Genomic DNA, 23,277 nt, shown 5'->3' on the forward strand with positions numbered 1-23,277 from the left:
AAAAAGTTATGTCTCAGGGCTTTTTTCCAAAATGATGTTGAATCACTGTTTTGTGTAGAAAAATTCAAGTACTACTTCAAAGGGCCTTCTTATGACAACTATTATTTAAAATGAGTCAATTTTTTAGTGTAGACAAGGATTCAGACAGAGAGAGGCTATGTTTATTTGAGCTTTCTTACTCAGCTAGAATAATCAGATTTCTGTTTATCCTGGTCCCTGATTTTGCAGGACAGTGGCTTAAGATAGCACATCATTACTTTCAGTTCCTTCACTTAGTAGAAGCCATCTGTGTTTTTATTTAGCCTCATTGATATAAACGTCAGTCAGTAATGTTTTCTATTCAACTGCCTGATAATGGAAAAAGAAAAAAATATTTATGATCATATGTCCCAAAAAGTGGAGTATAAAACACTGTCTAATCAGAATAACAGTATTTTACATTCCCATTGCAGTGAATGTCAGAGTAATAGAATAATTGCATCATCTATCTTGAGGGAAAAAAAATAAAAACCAGCTCAAATTCTTCCTGGTTGGGGAATTTGCATGTTTTAAAACTCATGAAAAATTTAATGTGAATTTCTTAAATTGAATCACAGGTCTAAAGAGCTTAGATAAGAGATTGTCAAATCATTTTACCATCTAATGCCTATGTCCTTCCTTGAGTGTATTTAAGGAAGGGACATTTCCCAATTGTCTGTGACGGGTGAACACTTGTGTGAGCTTGCTCAGTTGTTTGTATTTGTTTGATTATGTTCCTGTTCTCTTCCAAACTTGGTCTGATTGCTTCTAAGTTAGTATCAGCAATGACAATCACTTTTAACCAATTTGCAATCCAGTTAAGCTTTTGAGAACCAGCAAACAGTCTCAGAGCCATGTGGCTTTGAATGTGGTAATCTTTTTCCTTTGGGATCAGACTTGGTTTTAAAAATTAGGAGAAATTATTCATTATAACTCTTTATTTAAGCTTTTGAACCAGAACCTTCTGATGTTACAAAAAACCTAAAAAGTGTGAATCTCTTTATTTATTGAGATAACTAGCCCTCAGCACTTCAAATTTTTATAAGCAGCTTGCTTGACTTATCAACTTTTAGTGTGTTCATAAAAGTGCACTTCATAAAAGTCAGACCCTTCATTGCTGTTCACAAGGCATAAGGGCATCTGGTCTTGTGAGTGAGAAGGAATTTCTCACATGTAGGATCATGCATTGCATTGACAATCATGATTAGTTAAATAAATATTGTATTTTCAAGGGAATTTCTTTTGTGTTGCGATGTCCTATAGATTTCATTATCTTACAAGAACTGTAGGTCTAGGCCTAGAGTACTTCAGTATCATAAATATGAGAATGTAATGTGATAATATGTTTATTTTAAATTTCAAGTGAAAAATAATTCCTTATGTGGAGCAAATGATAATCTAAAAGGTCTCATGGGTTTCTCAGGTCCCGTATTAACTCTTGTTATCACATACTTATATTTTTCTTTTGACAATACCCAAAAGGTAACTACAGAACTTCCTGGTTTAGAAATCCCTGCATGCTGGGATATCAGATTACCAACAAAAAGAAACTGAACACTTAGGTCCCTATTTTGTTGAACTTTGATGTAAAAATAAGAGCAATAGCAATATAATGCATAGTTTTAAGTATTTTAGAATTGGAGTAAGATTTTTAATTGACTAGGGACATTAGAGTTTCATTTGTATTGACTGAATATTGGATTGAAGGGGCTTTCAAAGTCTAGTGTTCTCTCACACTGTGACTGCAAGCAGTCAGTTTCCAGCTCATGTCATAACTGTTTAAATTCATATGTCTCTATAAATAGATCTTAAAAGGCTTTCCAAGTTAATTTTATTTGGGTATTTTCTGCTTCTGCCATTTTTACGGAAGACCAGTGCCAGAATCCAAATTATTAGGAACATTCTTCTGATTTCTTACCGAAAATATAAACGGCTATGTCTTTGCCTTCTTACACCAAAGTTACTTGTTAACTATGAGACCTCTTTCCTCACCAGGGCTACATGCCACTGCGTTGTGAGCTTGGAGCTGGCAGTCATCTCTATTTTAAGTTGTCAGTTTCCTTGTCTACACAAGTCAAATCCTTGTGTTGTCTTTTTATGCCATAGGCTCCTTGCTCTCCCTGCCATCAGTATTACCCCTCTTCTGTACAAAAATTTCTTCTCTGTATTTGTTCCATAACAAGTGGAACTCATACTTCTAGAGAAGGTGTACTAGGATGTTATACACCTGTACAGGTACAGATAATTCTATTTACCTCCACAGGAAATACCTTTCTTGATCTGTAGGTGATCTCACCAATAACGGTGATTATGGTGTTTTGAGGCTAAAGATTATTTACATAGGAATCATATTTCTCTGACAAAAAAATTGTGCTTTTGGAAGCACCTGGGAGGAATCTTTAGCAAGCTTAGATGTGCATTCAAAATTAATACTAGAAAACCAGCATTTTTAGATTAAGCTGCATTTTTACACCACCATTGTCATTCTATAAATTGTTTATATTATTACTTGTTATAGAACAATTAAAACTAAATCTTAGAAACAGGAGAAGATTTTTCCCTAAATAAGGTCCTTTTCTTACGTTTTTTTCCCTAAGGATAAAATTTTGACTTTATGCAAATACTATGCTGAGTTAGCGTAACATTAGGTTTGATATAAAATGATTATCCTTTGCTTTAAATTCTTTACCCCTTTAAACCCCACCTTTAAAATGTGGAAATAACCAGTGGGACATGGACATTTGTTTCCCCTATTAATTCTTGATTTCTCTGTAATGTTTGTGAAGCACTTGAAAATGGCAGAGCAGGGGGGATAAAATGGAATTTGTAGCAAACAGAAAGTCTTCCACTAGTGTTTGTAAACAACATCTTTTACAGTGAGAATTTTCACTACTAATACCCACATTCAGAAAAACACGTACAAAATCTGTCTTTTAGTGTCTTACTTACTTGTTCTTATTTAAACATTATAACACGTATTTCTTCAGGGAAAAAATTAGAAACTTCCTACCTCATATATAATGAATAAAGAGTTTTGAAATACTCTGCAAAGGTTTTCCAGTTCATCTGACTTCCTCATCTGGCAGATTTTCTCATAGATTGTACTGGGATGCACTCCGAGCTGGTTGTGTTGAGGCCTGATCCTGGCCTGTAATAGTTTCTCTTAGTGACCCTAGAAATGTGGATGTATCCAAAGATTCTACTGACATTAAAGTAATTATTTTTCTTTACTTATCCATTCTTTAAGCCATTAAATTTTCATCTTTATGCATTGTATCTACAGGTTTCTGAGGTGTTACTGGTATAGCAAATAAATCTTAACACTCATCTCAGTGTTTTTGTCTAATCAGCCTGACTGTGGCCTATCTCTTAGATGGGAAAGCTATTTTTTAGTTTAGGCACACACAGTTGCAACTGGTCTGATTCTTTAGCTGTCCTTATATGTTAGATGCAAAACCATGTTTATATCACTTGTTCTCAGTCACATATTTGTGTAGGTTCAAGTAACTGTGATTGCCGATTTTTTTTGTTATCTTCTAATTTTTTTACGGAGTAGAAGATTTTATCAGCAATAAATGAAGATTTATTGAGATATTTAGCTTTCTTTAATAGATTCTTAACTCTTTGAATAGTGCTTTTAGCTAAATCTCCTTAAAGAAATATACACAAGCCCTTGTTAGAAATCTCCGAGTTCCCTGTAACTAATAAAGAGAGTTCTTGCCCAATAATTAGTAGCTTTCAACATTTGAGTCTTTGGAAAACTAAGTCGTGTTTCTGTTTTCAGAACTGAATATTTCTGTAGTATGCAATACTTATTAAATTATGAAGTGTGTCAGATAAGAAGTATATCCTCTCTCAGCCTTTGTTGTACATACTCATCAACTGTCTGGCATTGGTTCATATTCTGAGGGTAATATTCATATTTTTTGTAAAGAGGTCAATCCAGAGAGTCTGTTTTGTTTACAAGTACTGAGGTGAATGTTATTGAAAATTATTTGTATATTTGTAGTTCTGGGAGGTGTGTGTTGTCATCTTAATATATCTTTTGCAATATTGATGGCTACGACCAACCTTTATTTGTTTACTGTCTGTTGAGAAATGCAGACTATGTAATTCTTCCATTTCGGATATCACATTTGAGCTGCTTTGATGCTCAGATCTAAAAATAAGATCATGCTTCATTCAACTTTGATACAAATTTTGTTCTAAGTATTTTGTAAATAAACTTAGGTGGCCCATTAGAGTATCTATGCCTTTGATCCATCTTCTCTTTTTCTCCTAAGATATCAAAGAGACTGTAATCTTCAATATCATACTGCTGTCATGGGGTAGAGAAATACTATCACGTACAGTTCTTTCCATGTAAGGAACAGATTAATTCAATGATTTCTTTGAGTAGGTGTCATCTGTATGGTTAAATCTGGCCAATGTGTGTGTTGCTAGACGCAAACATTGTGGAAAACGAGAGCATGAATCAAGTCTCTGAACACCCAGACTTAGTCCTTTCTGGTTTTTTCCCTTTTATCTTTTTCAGTTTTTCTCTCTCTGTACAATTATAACCTACCTAAAGCTAATGACAGATTCTATTTATCATACATACTTTTATCTTCTACATACATCGAGGAGTTACGAACCAATCTCCTCTCAGTAATATTGGCTGATGTCATGTATACAATAGATGCAGATGTGTTGTCCTAAAAATAACCATTAACATTGAGGAAGTAAAAAGTTGAAATTTTTAAGTCCAATTTCAAAATAATGAAAAATTTGAAATATGAAAATCTATAAAGAGTTATATAGTGACAATAATGAGTTCATGTAAGAATCACTTGCTTAATGTGGGTGTTGTTTAATGTTTGTGAATGCTGAGTAGATTAAATGTGGGGGTTTTTTCCTTGCAACATTAATTCACATTAGGTAGAGATATTCCTAATCTTTTGTTTGGGAAAACTAACAAGTAATTTTTTATTCCATTTATGTTCCATGTGTACATATTTTCAATTTGCGTATTTTTTTTTATTATGGCAAATCCAAATGCTAGATGTCCTTCTTTTTTTTCTCTGCAAAACCTGTTCACTTCAAAAAGGCCCTCAGGCCAACTAAGAATAACAGCTACTATAATTTAGCACTGTAATCCACCAAAAATCTCTGAAATTACTTTCTGATATGCCCAAGGATAATTCCCAAGAAGAGTTGCTTAAGCTTACTGTACTCAAATGCTGCACTGACAAGCCACTAAATCTAGTCTCAATTTATCAAAGAACTTCAGGAAGCCTACATCGAAGTATGTGCCTAAATCTGGACAATCTCCAGATTTGGGTACTTATTTAAAAGTAGGTATGTTTAAATACTGTCCTTTACCTTTCCATCTATTGTGCTAGGTCAAAATAAAGTATTTGTTAATTTTGGAGAATGGAACCAGTGTTTCTTCAACTCTTGTCACGAATTAAAAACTACTTTTCTACCTTCACAATGATGTGGCAGTTCTGCATCAATTCAGACTTTGTCTGTTTGACAAGTATCACACTAATATAGCCCTAAGTAGGTTTAATTTACTAACTCTCAGTTTATCCTTTTTTTTTTTTAAATATTCTGTTACAGTAAGCTAAGTTTTTGTCAGATCATGATTTCTGATTTGTCTTTCTTCCTTTGCTATTCTTCCTGTAGATATCTTTGCCCCTAAAAAAAACACCTTGGAATTGTCTGAAATGAAATAATTTACTTCAGCCGTCTTCTACTTAGAACATAATTAATTCAGAGAAGCTTTTTTGGTCCAACTCAGTTGTTCAGTCAGATTTACAAGTTGTAAAATGCAACCATTTGCAATGAGTACTGGTTCCACCCCATGGTTTTAAAATTTGAAACATAAAAAAAGTTTCCAGTACATTTTTACTACATTCCTACTATTTGAACTTTTGATAGTGCAATCCGAGGGGCTTTTAAAAATAAAAATGAAGCAGTACATATGAATAATTTTTTGAATGGGGAAATTTTATTATTATATAATAATCATATTATTCTTGCTCTGAAGATCCTTCTTGATTATGTCAACTGCGCATTGTTTACAAGATCCCAGCATGGTTTCCAATTCACTAGGGAAATTAATGCCTGACATTAGGATTTCCTCATATAGATTGTAGAGGAGATTTCAACTTCAGTGAGACAAAATGTTTTGGTCTGGAGCATACAGTGTAAAATGAACTTTTGATTAAATTTTTTTTTTTAATGTATAGGATTACGAGATTTACCAAACAATTGAGAATGCAATTGAACAGAATAAAAATTGTGAAAATAAATAAACAAATGCTTTTGATCAACATTTAAAAGTATTGCTTTAGAGGTCATTTCATTAAAGATGTAGAAAGTTTATTTGAATATTTTGATGTCAAAAGACTATCTAGTAACCAGCAATTTGAGCCATGAGTAAGATGATAAGAAGAGAGTTGTCAAATTTATTTTGAGTATTCAGATTTAAATAAACTGGTGTCCGTGGCAAATTTGTACTAGCATGACAGAAGCAGGCAGCGTGAAATGTGTTATTCTAGTCACATATCAGTCCCCTAAATGACACTGAGAAGCCAGAAGATGTTGTGTAACAGGACTTACACACATCATTTGCCAGATGTTATCTGATAGTTGAAGCTCAAGAGACAATGTTATCAAATCTGCTGGTTGCAGTATGTGGGTTAACAAAAGATTGTATTATACCATCTCTTGTTTTCTCTGAATTCTATTTTTTTCTTTCTTTTATTTCTTGTAGTTCATATCTCAAGTCTATGTGAAAATTAACGTTAAAAGAGAATGCAGAAAAATTCGTTCTTAAAACATTGATTTCATTATGGGGATTAGACAGTTGGTTATTAACTGCTACCAACTATGAAGTCCATACTGAAATTCTACAAAATAAGTTTATACTTTCAGTTTGTTTGCTTGTTTGGTTTTTAATAAAAAATGCATACTGGCTTAGGATTTTAAAAATCAAATTTAATTATATGTGCATCCTCCACTAGAATAATTTGCAGCATTAATATAGTTTTTTAAATTCTAGAATATTGCATACCAGTAATATTCCAATACAAATATAGATCAATGGTTTACCAACTAATTTTAAATGAAAGTTTTAATTTATGTTTAACTTTTTTTCTTTCTGTCTCCAGAACTTTAAATTACTCTTAAATAAAACTAGGAAAATCCTGCTGTATGTCAGCTCAGGTTGTGGGCCTAAGCCTCCTTCTTTTAAAATCAGTATTAAAATTGTGAGTAAATCCAGTGGAAATCAGATTGCTGCTTCAGACTGGTAGATTTTGAATAGAGGATAAAAAAAACGCAAATCTGTTAAATTCCATGAAAACTATAATTTTTAAACCTAAATTCTCAAGTTATGATAATAGAATTAAAAATTTACTTATATGTACTGAATATAATCACTGTTTAGGGACTGCTGAATCTGGAGTTTCTGGGGTGAGGAAAAGTCAGCAGTAACAGAGTTATTATAGACTTGAATCTTACTGAATTCGTATTCTAGGTTCCAAATCTCCACTTACCCTCAGTTTCTGGGACTGATATGTTTCTTGGAGTTGATATGCCTTCCTCAGCAATTCATAGAGCTATGTGGCTTTTAGAGTTCCTCTTCTTGTTCACTGAAAGTGTCTGTAGCGAGCACATATTACAATTGGAGTTGACAATTAGGTTTAACAAATGAATTTCACTCTTCCTTTGATATGTTCTAGAGCCTTTTTATTTTTTTTTTTTTAATATTTCCTTTAGAAAGAGAACATTCAGGCTCCAATGGGGATGGAAACCTAGATTTTTCCCTTTGATCTTAAACACCAAGAGATTTCTACTTTGGGTATTGAATACCTTGAAAACATCCTGTGACATTGACTGTTGTGAATCATACAAAGACTGTTATAGGAGAGTACCAGAACATAATTCATCCAATGACTTTCAAAATCTAACAGTTGCACAGTAAAGTAACGAATGACTTTGTGACTATGGCTATTTCACTTGTTTCTAATCTAAGTATTTTTTTTTCTGGGGTATTTTGTCTGTTTCATCTCCTTCTGATATATGGCCAGATGATTAAGCAAGCAGATGTTTCTACAAACACAACTCAGTTCCCTTCTGGTGCTCCCTGACATGATTCTTCCTTTACTAAAAGACCACCTGGCATTTTGCTAGGCTGTAGAAGAAAAATATGTGGAAACAGTGCAAGAATTCTCTTGTTAAAGTGGAAAGTGAACTATTGACATGTGGAAACTAGAGGAGATGTTTGACTTTCTCATTATAGATTCAGTTATCTTCAAAAAGATGCCATCACTGGCATGGCCAACTACAGCAGGAGAATATTAGTAGGTGTAAACACTATGTTGATGTTTCTTTTTCTATTGGAAATATGTCATAATGTGCAATTGGCTACTAGTGATGTAGTACTATTTGAAGTAGCAGAAGTAGCATATTCTTTTGACTATTTTAGCTCTAAAACACGTAACTATTCAAAAGAATACTTCAGTGAATGTATTCATTCTATTGAATGTCCTGAGGTAAAACTAGGATAAAGTATTTCTCCTATGATAAAACAACAAAGGTTATTTTATATCACCAAGTTATTCCCATAAGATCCTTCTGTCCTGCGAAATTCACTCTATGGACTGATACAGCATGAATGTCCTGAAAAGAATATGCAGATTCAGCACTCAGTGGTAGGAAGCAATAATCATGTATAAATAGGTTCAATCTGCAGAAGTAATGCTTGGCAATCAGTTGAGGCTAAACCCTCTGGATCATTTTTTCTCCTAGTCTTCTGCCATGAACTTAAAGTGTTATTTCCTTGGACTGAGCTAGGAGTCATCCATAAAAAACGAGACGCATTCCAAGCCTTAGTAGTATTGTGCTGAAATTGCATGACTAAGAATACTTAGAATTCAACATTATTCAGGAAAAGCACCATAGCATCACACATCTCTCTTCCTAGTCAAGTCCAGAGACCATTAGTCAACTATAGGAAGCCTCAGGGATATTATCTTGGGGAGACACATACAAGGTGCTGCCCTTGACTGATAGTCAGTCCTGGTGGTCAAGTCAGCTGCACTGTCATAGCAATGCTGCATTACTCAGATAAAGTGGACTCCTGAGCTCATTCAGTCTTGTTTTACACATTTTCAGGAAACCAGTAGATGAAGGTACGTGCAGCTCTTGAAATACTCATCATAGGATCCTTTTTCCCCTGCATTTCCACACAGTGTGCTGCATAAAGGGAATGCAATGCCTAATTGAATTACTCGGCTGCTACTGTAAATATTTAACATAATAAAAATTATCTACCAAATAATCCTACTTATATCAAGGCTCCCAGACTGCCTCTTTCCACTCATCAGCCTGAGTATGATATTGTTTCCCATTCTTTTTCTCCTTTGTCACTAAGTCACTTCCAGGAAGCACTTCTCACTTCTGGGATTTAACAGCACATATCAAATAGTCCAAACACCATTTGAAGATGACACCGAGGCTCTTATGAGACCTTTTACTTTCTAACACAGTTCTCACCCATGCAAAATTTACAGTGGAGAAAGTCCCTACTCTGAATGGGTTACAGAGCAGACAATGGAGGTAAGCAGGCTAAAACATCAAAGCCTGCCATTGTGTGTATGAAAAGAGAAATTTAAGTGCAATTGCTGTAATCATGTGCTCTGTTTGAGTGAAATTCATTCACATGCTTGTCTGCTCAGTTTGACCAATATTAGCAAGAAGTTATGGAAAGATATAGATTTCTTTTTTCTGATGATATTGGCTTTTTATTTCCAAAAAAATATCAAAGCAACATACAAATGTCCAACTATTGCTAACACTTCCAGTATATCTGATTTTAATGAGGTCACCATAGCAGTACAGTTTGTAAATTGCCATAATATCTCAATTACACTATAAAGATACTTTGATTGTGAGTATGAACTGAGATTAGTAAAGTGACAGAAGAAAAAAAAAGATATTGTAAAAATCAAACTTCCAGGTGATAGTTTGTGTTATTTCAAAAACATTTGTCTTCATATGACTTTTCATTGGTCTAATAGCTGGTAGATTTTCAAGGTGAAAGAGCAGGAATCATATTCATTACTACGTTTGCACTTACTAGCTTTGAGTTCTTTCATGACTCTGCTAAGAAGTGAAAACTTTGAGAAGCATTGTTTTTGATTATAAATATGCAGCCTCCAAAAACGCTTCCCTTGCTCACAAAAGTGTACTTGAAACAAAGAACATAGAAAATAAAGAGCAAATACAGCACATACTGTTTGCCAACTATAATTATTATAGAACTTTTTCAGGGTGTCTAGCAAACTACAGACTTTCTTTAAAGATCCTTTGGTATCATTAATACTGATGTAGACATACACGGGATTTTCAGGAAGACTACAAATACGAAAAGATTAATCAGAACAAATTTCATTTTAGGCTAATAAGACAATAATTTGTGGAGTTTTGCACAGGTATTTAATGTAATTTTTTTTTTACTTAGTATTTTCTCTTTACTCTCCCCAGTAGAATAGCTAAATCCCCTTTATTTGTGTACCTCACAAAAAATATTTATTTATAGAAATACTTTTTCTATTTTAGAACAGTTTTAATGATTCTTTGAGCATATTTTTATGCTTTTAAAATCTTTTGGGTATCATCTTCCAGTATTTTTACTGTATCATCAAATACTATGAGGTAACAACATGAAATACCTTTTCAGTACTGACTTCTGCAAGCTCTACTTTTACAGAGAACTATACCTCACTGCTCAAGAGGGTAGGACTGATTTAGATTCCCAGAAATCACTGTAAAAGAACCTGACTTTGTAAACATGAAGATGAATAACTAGTTGCTTGCTGAATAGTGCAATTATCTTTACTTTTCTATGAGCATTTACATGCAAAATCAAGTCTCTAATAAAGTTCTCTGACAGTGAAGCATGTGCATGTGTTAAATTTTCTTAAATATTGATAGATAGAATTTGAATGCCTATTTCTAGTCAAAGACAGGGAAATGAAAAGACATATCTACAGCTGTCTGTTTAGTGAGTAGAAGTGGAGAGTTTCCCTACTTAACATTAGGAAATATGGTTTCTGCGTACTGTGACTACTTGCTGTATGTATCCATTGAAAAGGAGGTTTTGTATTCACAAACAACAAAAACTCCTTTACGTCTCAAACATCAAACCTTTGTAGTATATAGTTTGTTAAAAAAAAATTCCTTCATTTCTCATTTTTAGAAGAAAGCAAAATACCTCAAAAATTAATCAACACCTGGATTTTGTGGTACATATTTCCTTCATATTGACTTTTAACCATGCAGCAATTGCTTATGTTCTTCACAGTATATACTGTACTTCAAAATTAAAAAAAATGTGTAATTAAGTATATTGCAGTCCAGATATGCTCCACACTAACTCAGTCTTCCATTTATTATAAGAGATATTAAAACATTGACTTAAATATTTTGACTTCCAAGAGTGAGATAACTATTAATTTTTATCAGTGAGAGCAGCAGATTTGATGTTGACAGGGTAAGAAAGTGCCAAAATGAACTTTTTATATGAAAAGCTAAAGAATTAGAGTAATAAAATGCCAGATGTGTACTTACATTTTTGAGCATTTATAAGAAAGAAAATACTCTAATTTTTCTGTAATATAGCATTGCTTTTAGAAGCCTTGTGCAATCTGTCTTTCAAGACAAGCTGAATGGTTTTTCTAACTGTGGATTTTTTACTCAAAATGTGATCTTTTATAATTGATTTGTGATAATAATTACCAGCAGCACACCTTGTTGCTAGCAATTAGTTTGAACTTTATGCCTTTTCCCTGTCTCTTATAGAAATTATTCAAGTAATAGAATTTGAAACCATTCCACTTTCTGTGCAAGTGACACAGAGCAAGGGATTACGTGCATACATGCATGCATAGGTGCATAAACATGTCTCTGTGTAAATATACCACAGCTCAGCAATAACATAAGATGATGGGGTGTACTTGTAAACAACAGCATCTACATACTTTTTGAAGACTTAATCCAGTTAATATACAATCCCTTTTTACTTTACAATTTTCTTTACTTCATAAGATTTTTGAGCAATCAGGTGCTCTAACTCCCTACAACTGACGTTCTGTTTTCTCATTTAAATTTCATGTTTGCCAGCTGCTTAGAAAGGCCAGACTTGTTGGATAGTAGCAGTGAAAGGAAAAATAAAGAAATGTAGCATGATTTCCATGGGCCAGATATGGAATAGATTCCAAAGCCAACATCCAAAATATTCAGAGTCTCCCATGAAGACCTAGTGGATCTTTTTGAAACCAGTCTTAAATATTTCAGTTTTCTCCAGGTGGGGTATATATGTACCCATGCCTAAAAACAAATTCCACAAGAATTAGTCTGCACTGTGATAAAAATTTATCTAACCTCTGCTTATACCTTAAATAATAAGTCTAGTCTTTTGACTGGTTAGTCTACTATTATCCAGTTCCGATGTTTAGTTATTACAAAATCAGAGGATCACAAAATGGCTGGTATCAGAAGGCACCTCTATAGCTCATTTTGTCCAACCCCCTTTTCAAGCAGAGTCACCTAGATCCACTTGCTTAGGACGGTGTCTAGACAGCTACTGAATATCTCCAAGGATATAGACTCCATAACCTCTCTGAGCCACCTGTGCTGGTGCTCAGTCACCCTCACAGAGGAAAAGTGTTTCCTGATGTTCAGATGGAACCTCCTGTGATTCAGTATGTACTCATTGCCACTTGTTCTGTCACTGGATACCACTGAAAAGAGCCTGACTCCCTTCTCTTTACACCCTCCCCTCAGGTTTATGTACAGATTTGTAATATCACCTCTGACCCTACTCTTCTCCAGGCTGACCAGTCCCACTTCTATCAGCCTTTCCTCATATGAGAGATGCTTTGACCCTTTAAACAGATTCATAACCCTTTGCTGGATCCCAGCAGCTCCATATTGCTTTTGTTCTGGGGAACCCAGAACTGGTCACAGTGCTCCAGATGTTGCTTTATCAGTGCCAAGTAGAGGGGAAGGATCAGTTCTCTTGGCCTGGTTGGCAGCACTCCTCCTAGTGCAACCCAGGATACTGGTGGCCTTATTTACTCCATGGATATATTATTGGATTGTATTTAATGTGGTGTCTGCCAGGACCCCCAGGTCCTTTTATGTAATGATGCTTTACAGCTGGATGGTCTCAGCACTTTCTGGTGTATGGGGTTGCTCCTTCCCAGGTGCAAGACTTGACACTTCCCCTTGTTGAACTGTATGAGGCTCCTGTCAGTCTGATTCTCCAGCTTCTTGAGGTCCCTCTGGATGGCAGCACTATCCTCTGATGTATCAGCCATCCCTCACAGTTTTGTGTCATCAGTAAACTTGCTGAGGGTACATTCTGTCTCATCATCCAGGTTGTTAATGAAGATATTAAACTGGATTTTTCCCAGTATTGACCCCTTTGATGCACCACTGGCCTCCAACTTGACTTCATGCTAAGATGATCAATACTATCACAGGCATGGTCCATCTCACTGTCTGCTAATTCACTACATTTTTTTTACTAGTTAAGGAAATTACAGATTACTATCATTTTCACCCTAGGCCACTCCAAAGTTTCACATTCTCTTTGTTTTCCAGCAACTCTAAATAACCTGGTACAGTTTTTTACATCTCATAAAAAGTTTCAAATGTTTTACAGTAAAGCTTATAATAAATAAACATTGCAGCAATCTGTTATTGTAGAGTGGGTCGTAATATATCACTGGAGGAAATAACCTTTATTTTATTGAGTTACTTTGTTTTAAAAGAGACTTTCAATGCTTCAGGAAAGAGTCACAGAACTTCTTCTGGATGTAATGTCTTCCATTTACATAACCTTTACATATTTTCAAAATTTTTATGAACATTCTTGTTTTTCTCTTTACATACTTCATTTTGCTATTAAGGAGATCCTCATAAAAATATTTGCATATATTTCATTGCCCTTAAAGTCTATTGCATCCTACTTTTCTCTCTCCTTATTGGTGATCCATCTTCTTTTTCACTCTTTTTCAGAGTTTTCCTGCTTGGGGAATTTTTCCTTATGGGAACATGATTTTCATCTCTGTTGGAAGATCTAGCCACTCAGTGTTTAGATATCATTAAAAGAGTTCTGACTCAGCCAGACTGAGAATAACAATTTGATTGAATTACATACAGAAGAGCTGCTAAAGACTAATCTATTTAATGGTAGACTATTTAAAAAGCAAATATTTACTGGGCAAATATGCTTAAACGTGGTTGACTTTTAAGCATCTCTGATAATACCTTATTTACAGATTTTGTTTTTATTATAATAGTATTGGTATACCAGCAATGGTAATGAAGTATATCACCTCAGGTGTCGTAGATTTTATTTCACTTTCACACTTGAAATGCTGAAAAATTGCAAAAAGATTATTTTTCAAGGCTGAGGAAGACCTACCATATTTCTAGAATGTTAACAGATTGTGCATTTCTGTGTGCACTGTTACCAATGTTACTGTATTGTTACACAAGAACATACTTTAAGAATTGTTTTGTGCAGCAAATTGCATGGTCTAGATTACACTTCAGCCTGGATTCCTGCTACTGGCACTGCTTTATGTGAAAACTCCTTCATATGGGGAAGATCCTGGCAGGACCTTTTTCTCCTTCTTCCTCCTTTGTACTTTGCTAATGTGGTGGAGTGTTTTCAGTGGATCGGAGTGATCCTTGCAAACTTAGTTAAAGGAAGAAATACAATGGTTACATGGGATACAGTTGGGATGTTAATTTGAACCAGAATTCAAAGTATTTTGTTTCAGCATTAGTTATCAACATCCAAGTACATTAACTGAAATATTTGATTACATTTATGGTTGTTGATTATCATATATATCTACTGATCTATAAAACTGCTTAACAATTAATGCTAATTGCCTACTCAGTTATATTTGTGGTTCCAGAAGGTCATGAGTATTTACTCATGATTTATATTTTGCAACTGTAAAAGATAAATGGGAAGAACAACAGCAGCCTGGTTACAGAGGAATAATTTAAAAAGTGATTTTACAACTCCAGTTTTTGAAGTCAATACATTTTGACCATTGAGATTAAAGTGGCCGATCTTGCTTACGAACACTAGATTTTTTCATTATATTATTTGGTTATGATTCTTGCTATCCTGGATAGACTAAGGCTAGAGGGAAACAGGAGTTTTGGTGGTGGATTGGTTGTGGGTTTGGTTTTTTTCATTTGATACATCTCCTACTTCCAAGCTTTCTCTTCATTGTTTTGTTAATAGTTCCTTCTTCATTGACCCCATTCGGAAACAAGAACAGCTCATTTACATGTGTAAATGAGAAAAACAGTGCAAAACATTTTTTTAGGTGGAAAAGCAAATGATAAAAATTTCCCAGACAAGATCAGTTTATTCTAAGAAAACATATCTTGAAATGCTTTAGTCTCTCACATTTCTGATTTCGGACAGTATCTTCAAACTGGGCCAAATATTGTGAAATGATAATTTGTCTGTGGATTGTTGTTTATTGAACCGTAGGTCTAAGACCAAACTCATTTCTTCTATTTACTACACTTGGCTACAAATGTGTGATACAAATCCTATCAGACAGCAAATATAATCATGTTTATCTGATGGAAAATAGCACACGTATTAGACTTATTACCTTGTTAACACAATGAATTCCACTGTAAATCCTCATGATATTTTTTCCCAGTAAGGCCAAATGGATGCTTCTCACAAAGAAATGTCTCCTCTTGGTCAGTGGGGATGGCAGACTATTCAAAACGACAGAATGAAGTTTAGATTTCTCTAGTTAAGTTGAGTGTTACACTGTAAAATGCAAAACAGGCAAAAAGATTCTGAATGGGTCTGTAAATATATCCTCTTTCATTAGGCTGATGTATTAAAATATCACGTGGTTAGCTGTATGATGTTCTCACTTGCTAATGTATGCAGAAATATTTTTGAACTTATTCTTCTGAAAGAGAGAGACAGAGAAAAGCAGGATTTCATAACAGAAAAAAATAACTTGGTATGATAGTATCAATAATTTCTGCATTAATAATTAGTGTGTTGCCATAGTTTTGAAACATTTCTCATTTTCAAGAAGTATATGTATAATTATGTCACTGAAGCACATTATCAAATTTTAGCACATTGACATTAAAGCCTAGATACTGAACAAAACTTATTTTATTTTTCTCTATTTTTAAGATCCAGATTTTAAGGACCTTGGCGTTTTGAAACCATTGCCAGGTTGGTATGTTGGTTTTGGGTTTTTTCCTAACTTGGAGGCCTTTATACTCTTCTGTAGAAAATATTTTTGTTTGCTGTTCAGGTTTCATTTTTTCTGGTGTTTTGTTATTCAGTTTGTGAGTTTGAGATGGGAGGACCTGAAGGAATTGTGGAATCTGTACAAATTGTCAAAGAAGGAAAAGCTTCTGAAACTGAAGCAGTAGACTGTAAATGGTACATCCGAGCGCCACCCCGATCCAAGGTCAGTCCTTCATCCACTTGCTGATTTGCCATTTAATTTAAGAAATTGACTTTTCTAATATATTGTGCATTTCTTAGTACAGTCAGATCTCGTTTAATAACTTTACAGCTTGAACTGTAAACTATTTTTTCCTTCTGCTGTGGAAGGGTAATTTGTCATCTCAGCCAAAATAACCACCTTTCTCTATAAATGATGATGTGGGCAGTGCTAATGTGCTTTTTGTGCCATAAGTGATTTTCTTAAATTCATCTTTAATTTTGCTCATATTTTTAAACAATCAACATGTTTTCTTAAGTGGGAAGTAATCTTATCATTTTAATTTTCAATGTATTTCAAATACCTAATATAGAGACTACTAAGGGAACACTGCTGGCTCCCTAAGGTCATCATTGTTTCTCATCTGGGAACTGTGAAAATGGACCCTACGTAAATTCACGTTCCTCTGTATAAAACCTTTAGTGGTTTAGAGCCACAGACAAAAAGAGATAGTGTTCTCATTTCCTTCCCACCACAGACATCAAGCAATGCCTTTGTAAAATGAGAGGGCTGCAATGAATTTAACAATACGTTCCTGGATTCTGCTTGATTTCCCCTCTTATCCATAGCTTATCAGTTATTATAGCATTAATTGTTGTTGAAAAACTACTGCTTCTCCCTTCTTTACAATTGGAACAGCTTTATGCCTCCTATCTACTTTTATTCACTGTGTTAAAGAGATTCCACAGTATACTTTTTCTAGCTGTCTTTTATTGGACAGTAAAGGTTTTACAAGGTAGAATTTATCTATGCACTAATCTCTGCTGTCTTTAAACAGATAAGGGTTTTTGTGTATAATCTCAGAGAGGAGACTGTACTGGATATGTAACTGTTTCATCATCAATATAACACATGGATGAATGCTGTAGGGTTCTCTTCAGTAAGAGTTTCCAGAAGAGAAAAAGTCATCAGTATCAGCATTTTTCTTATGGGAAAGTTGAGGAGAAGAGTTGGCTCATAAAGGCTACAGATAAAGTATTTCCAAAATATCCTTTAATCTCATATCATTTTTTTTTTTACTTTTTGATAAATTTAATATTGATAGGGGTTTTCAGTTAAGTAGATGAGCTCCCCACTTTGTTATACCAAGCAGTGATATGAGATGACTGGGTTGATGAATGATTATTACATATATTATATGTAATTTATATTCATTCAGGGCACCCCCAGTATCAAAACAAGCTTGGGGATGAACAGATTGAGAGCAGCCCTGCCGAGAAGGTCTTGGGGGTAAATGAGAGGCTGGACATGAGCTAGCAATGTGCACTTGCAGCCCAGAAAAACAACCATATCCTGGGCTGCATCAAAAGCAGCGTATCCAGCAGGTCAAGGGAGGTGAATCTACCCCTCCACTCTGCTCTTGTGAGACCCCACCTGGAGTGCTGTGTCTACCTCTGGGCCCCCGGAACAGGAAAGACATGGGCCTGTTGGAGGGCCAGAAAAATAATGAGAGGAATGGAGCACCCTCCAGTGAGGAATGACAGAGAGTCAAGAGAAGAGAAGGCTCTGGGTAGATCTTATAGTAGCCTTCCTGTATTCAATGGGGGCCCATAAGAAAAGTGGGGACAAACATTTTAGCATGGCCTGTAGTAAGAGGACAAGGGATAATGGTTTTAAACTAAAAGAGGGTAGATTTAGAATAGGTATGAGGAAAAAATTTTTTATAATGAGGGTCTTGGAACACTGGAACATGTTGCCCAGAGAGGTGGTTGATGACCCATCCTTGGAAACATTCAGGGTCAGGTTGGACGGGACTCTGAGCAACTGGATTTGTTTGAAGACATCTTTGCTTACGGCAGGAGAGTTGGACTGGGTCCCTTCCAACCCAAAATATTCTATGTACTTAGATATTAGTAGAATGAAAGCAGGTAAACACAAAATTAGAACTGCACTTCTTAGAATCAGCACAAATAAACCAACAAAATTATCCTGTAGTCTTAATTCAAGTTCATAATTGGTTGATCTAGTAATGTCATTGTCATGTTCTTACTTGATCTAACTCCAAAGTTCTATATGATTCAAAAACCTCCTAAAAATCCCTTATTTACTTACCTGTAGTATTTATCCACACTTCAGTCCTGATGTAAAACTACAAATTGGGTAGCTACATAACCATAAACACAGTGTATAACAGGAGGACACCACACTAACACTGTTAATATAGTGTTAAAGATTGAAGTTCATTAGTTCTTCCATACCTACATTTAGTTGTGTTGCATTTCAAGAAGTATATCCTAGCTGAAGGGTATCTGGAAGGGAGAGCAACAAGAGAGTTTTAGAAAAATGGAAGTAGTACTAAAAGTTATTTAATGTAATCTACATGATTTTGTGAAGGAGCATGATATAATAAAAGGCTTTTACAATGAGGAAGGAATGCTCTGAAGTCCATATCTGTAGGATAACTCATGGTCCCACACTCTGAGAGAAAGTTTCAGGTTAGATACTAAAGAAGAAAATTTCAAACAACAGTGAGGGAATTATGATTGGTTGGGATTATGAGTGATTGGTTGAAAAAGTCTGTTCAGTTAGCGTTGCTAGCAGTCTTACAGTGTGGATTAGATAACAATAATGGGATAACAATAATAAAAAATGGGAGAAACAGTACTAATCAATCCTACCTTTAGGCAGAGAGCTGGGATGGGTCATCTCTTGATGAATCTTGCTGTTCCCATCTTGCAGAGCTATCTGGGTAGAGAGATTGAGCAATATAAAAGAATATAAATTAGTGTTTCCTAACATGTGGAGTTGAAAGATTTCACAGCAAGCTAGGAAAAAAAGTTTTCAAGCCTTGGTCCATCTTCGAGGGGTAAATCCATTTGAACTTTCTTAGTGTTGTTTCCAAACACACACACACACACACATATATATATATATACACACACACAGAGTATATACGTTTCACCATACTGGGACAGGTTGAAAAATTTTCAGGTATTAAGGAAGGAATAAGTGAATAAATTTTAAAGAAACATGTATGATGTAAAATTTATGATAACATTTTTTATGGGTCTGGTTCAATTGAACTGAATTCTATTGTCCATGCTTTACCATCAACTTCCTTTGTGCTTGTCTAACCTTGAACTAATGACATATTCAGTACAATTATTTAATGACATCACTTTAATTTATGTCAGCTTTCACCTATGAAAACAGACTCTTCTGCTAAGAACAGTGAGAACTCAGTAGGCATCTTTAAATTCACGTGTTCCTGGACTCTGGGCTGCACAGTTTGTTACTGGGAATTATGCCTAAAAGGCCAGAGTTTCTCAAACAGAGTTTGTGCTGGATCTTTTCATCTTTAGTTTCTTAATTAAACTGTGCCAGAATGTGGGTTGCTTGCAATTTCATTTGGCTTAAAATCATTCAATCTAAACTGTCTGCAGAAGCAAGATTCAAGTCCTTCCCTTGGTTTCCAATTCCAGATTGAAGCCAAGTCTGAGCTCAACGTATGAGCAATGAGATTAGCCAGGGAGTATGAACTTGAGATCTCTGAACCTGAGCTTCAAGCTGACAGCCTGGGTGTAATGTTGCTATCCTCAGCGAGCTGGAATGAGACAGAGGGCAACAAATTTCTTGCACACGCTTAAAACAGAGTGATCACTGATTACCTTATATTACAAAAACCCTCACCAAAACAAAACAAACACCCCCCCCCCCCCCCCCGGAAAAAACCCCAAACACACAAACAAACAAAACAAAAAAAAAACCCAAAATGCATGCAGAATGGAAACTTTCTGTAAGTGCAGAAGACAGCATAAGGCAGTTTGAACACAACTTCAACCTACATGCAGACCTGGAGTCTTATACTTGAAAGTGACTGGTTGAAAAGTGTGTGTTTCTCATAATCATTCAAAGTCAGTTGCTGCTGTGAATTCAGTAATCTTGGGGGTTCTGCACTTCATGTAGAATATGACTTCAATCAGTAATCAGAGCAAGAATGTAAAATTAAGAAGTGAGCTGCTGACTGAATGTACCAACCCACCCAGAACAGTAAAGTTCTGGAGGAACATACCCATCTGAAAATTCTTCACTGGAGAACAAAGCCCAGAGAAGGAAGTGTATAAGCTTTTCGCATAAGGATTTGAAAAACTTCAGAGATATCATTGCCGACAAGCACTGGATAAGCAAAGATTCTGTATTTTGGAATAGAAAATAAAAAGAAATTTAGTATTTTCTTACTTTCTGATAAGGGTGAAATTTTGGAGGCTAATATCAACAAGTGTTTTTCTATATTGGATGTATCAGCAGAGTTTGACAAGGCCCCCCAGGAAGACAAAATGCATGTTTGTGCTCAGGTAGCGCTCCCTTGGGTGAGCAACTTCCCCAAGAATTGTGTCATGCTTGCTCTTTCAGAGGTTCTGTAGAAAAAAAAAAAAAAGACAGCAGAATGTGACAATAAGAGTAATAAAATGTTTACAAATATGATATTCTGATGCTGGGAAAAAAACAGTGAGCAATGCTATTATAAGCACTATTACCAGAAGCTCTGGGCAGCTCAGGAAACAGCATCAAAAACTACAGATAGGCAAGAATTAATTTGAATGTAGTCCAGAGAAAGTCATCTATTCTGGAGGAACGAGCAAGAAGTACATTTATACTGAGAAAATAGCAAGGATACCCACTGTATTTACACTACGAGAAAAAAAAATGGAGTTATAAGCTTTTTAGACAGTGATGCCTAATTTTCTTGCCCCACCTGAGCAACCTATGGGGCAAAGAAGATATCTTTTCAGGATCTTTATAGGATGAAAGACTTAATACGAAAGATTGAGAAACCGAAAGTATCAATTAACAAGTATCTAGTTTTGACATATTATTACAGTACCCTTAACGCTGGGCTGCCTGTGAGTGGTGAAGTTTGTTTCAAGCAGAGCCATTGGGGAGCAGAAGGAGGGGGCTGCACTGTACACAGAAGGGGGCCAGGCAGATGGTGGCCACAGGGCCAGGACATGGCTGATGAGGAGAGTTGGGTACTCCCAGCTGTAGTGGCTGGGGTATAGCAGTGGCTGGACTTTCCTCAGGCAGTGAGGCTGGCCCAAGCACAAGCCAGGCAGCAGCCTGAGGAGGGATGAGGCTGGGTTGTTGCAGGATGAGGCTGGGCATGGGCCAAGAGCCCCAGTGTGACCAAGACACTTGCATATTTACAAAGAATAGGTACTGCTACCTGCTAAAGGCTCTATATCACTTGTCACCGTTGACATGCTGGACCTTGTGTCCATGCAACTAACCAAATAAACAGATGGTTCCAGGTGCCTGACTTCATATGGAATGTAGTCCAGAGAGAGACTGGCTTGTTGTGCATGCATTTCCAGTTAGGAGGAAACATGCAGTGAAGCAAACTGTGGAGTTAAGAGTCAGTTTAAACCAATCTGACTAAACCAAAACATCTGTTCTCCTGTGTGAAGTAGAAACTAGTGCTCTTAAATGAGGCCTGCAAGAAAAGCAGTCTGAGCTGTCAGCACTGCCAGGCTACCACATCCCTAATTTTTGGAGGCTTCTTAGTCGGGTGAAGAAGAGAAGCTTTAAGTACTGCACTAAAGTTTAATAGGAGCCATTTGAGTTTTGATTCTTAAAATGTTACAGAAAAATGAAATTTAAAGACTGAATAACTAACAGCCAGAGACTCTTTTGCAGGCTTCAGATGAGCTCCATCTCTGAAGATGCTCTGAAGCTTGGTAACATACAGATAATGCAAATAATATTATTAATTAAAAAAAGCCCAACACATGTATATGACATACCTGGAACAAGGTGAACAAATTATGTTTAAACAAGTAGAAAATATCGTTTACCTACTTTAAACTGTTAAAATCACTTATTTGAAACAATTTTCTTAGATGAAGGTGCAAGACAATTACATGTTTACAATCATGTGTGTAGAAACTCTGCTAGCAGGCATGTTAGTGCGCATGTCAGAGCAACACTGACAAAACCACCAATTTTAAGTTCCCATGAATCTATTCCATTCAGGGATAGGAATATAACAAACCTCAGCATTCTCAAACCAAATAGTAGGAAATAGGATAAAAAAAGCTACTGATGAAAGTAATAAAACATCCGCCAAAGAGAACAGCAGAATCAGGATTTGATCTACAGTTTTCAGTGTTAGAAGCAGAACAACACCAAGGAGCTGTAAAGGTTGTCACTTGCAAGCATTTTGGCACTGTATTAGAGGAAAATGAGGGTGACTTGACAGTTAGAATAAATGTCAGCTGTTGGGTAGTCACAGAAGTTTGAAGAAACAAATAGGACAAAGCAAAGAAATCCAAAGAGCTTCACTTGTCCAGGAAAATGGTGTTTTGATGTCTGAGCCTTGGCTGTGAACCACAGGGTCTTAGAAGTACTGTATAATGTTGTCACCTTTGACAGACAGTATTCTCCAGGCCCTAGAAGAGAGGAAAATATGAGGTATGGAGCTCTCTGTTTGCACAATATGTTCCCAGACTAATAACAGAAGGCCCAAAAATCTAAAAAACACCCAACCAGTCAACCAAAAATCCAAACAGAACGTGTACTGTTAACACTTTTGGATTGAAGTAATGTTAATTGAAAAAAAGTTTAAGATCCAAACAAGAAGATAGGCTGTATCAGAAGGCAAATTCAAGCATCATCAGTAATATGCTTTTTAGGCTGGTATAGTTGGCGCCTTGCTGCCTTGAAGGAGATTAATTAGTGTTGCACA

At 35.5% G+C, this 23,277-nt stretch overlaps 1 protein-coding gene across 6 annotated transcripts in view; it reads left to right on the forward strand.

Moving 5' to 3' along the window:
* The window catches only part of NETO1 (neuropilin and tolloid like 1), a 79,996-nt gene that overhangs the window by 18,341 nt on the left and 38,378 nt on the right, over positions 1 to 23,277 (forward strand). For 4 of the 6 annotated variants that reach the window (XR_005566100.1, XR_005566098.1, XR_005566099.1 and 1 more), the window contains exons 5-6: positions 16,277 to 16,318; positions 16,432 to 16,559. The exons of 1 other annotated variant lie outside the window; for it this stretch is intronic. Coding sequence is in view for 2 of the 5 variants with exons in the window: in XM_027746063.2 (XP_027601864.1) it covers positions 16,277 to 16,318; positions 16,432 to 16,559 (170 nt within the window). In the remaining 3 variants the exon portion in view is untranslated. Of the gene's footprint in view, positions 1 to 16,276; positions 16,319 to 16,400; positions 16,560 to 23,277 lie in introns of those variants that run through there. One more of the 6 variants, XM_027746064.2, reaches the window with a different exon arrangement.

This window comes from Pipra filicauda, unplaced genomic scaffold, assembly GCF_003945595.2.
Source record: "Pipra filicauda isolate LSUMZ 115617 unplaced genomic scaffold, ASM394559v2 scaffold61_size3293851_pilon, whole genome shotgun sequence".
Taxonomy (NCBI): domain Eukaryota; kingdom Metazoa; phylum Chordata; class Aves; order Passeriformes; family Pipridae; genus Pipra; species Pipra filicauda.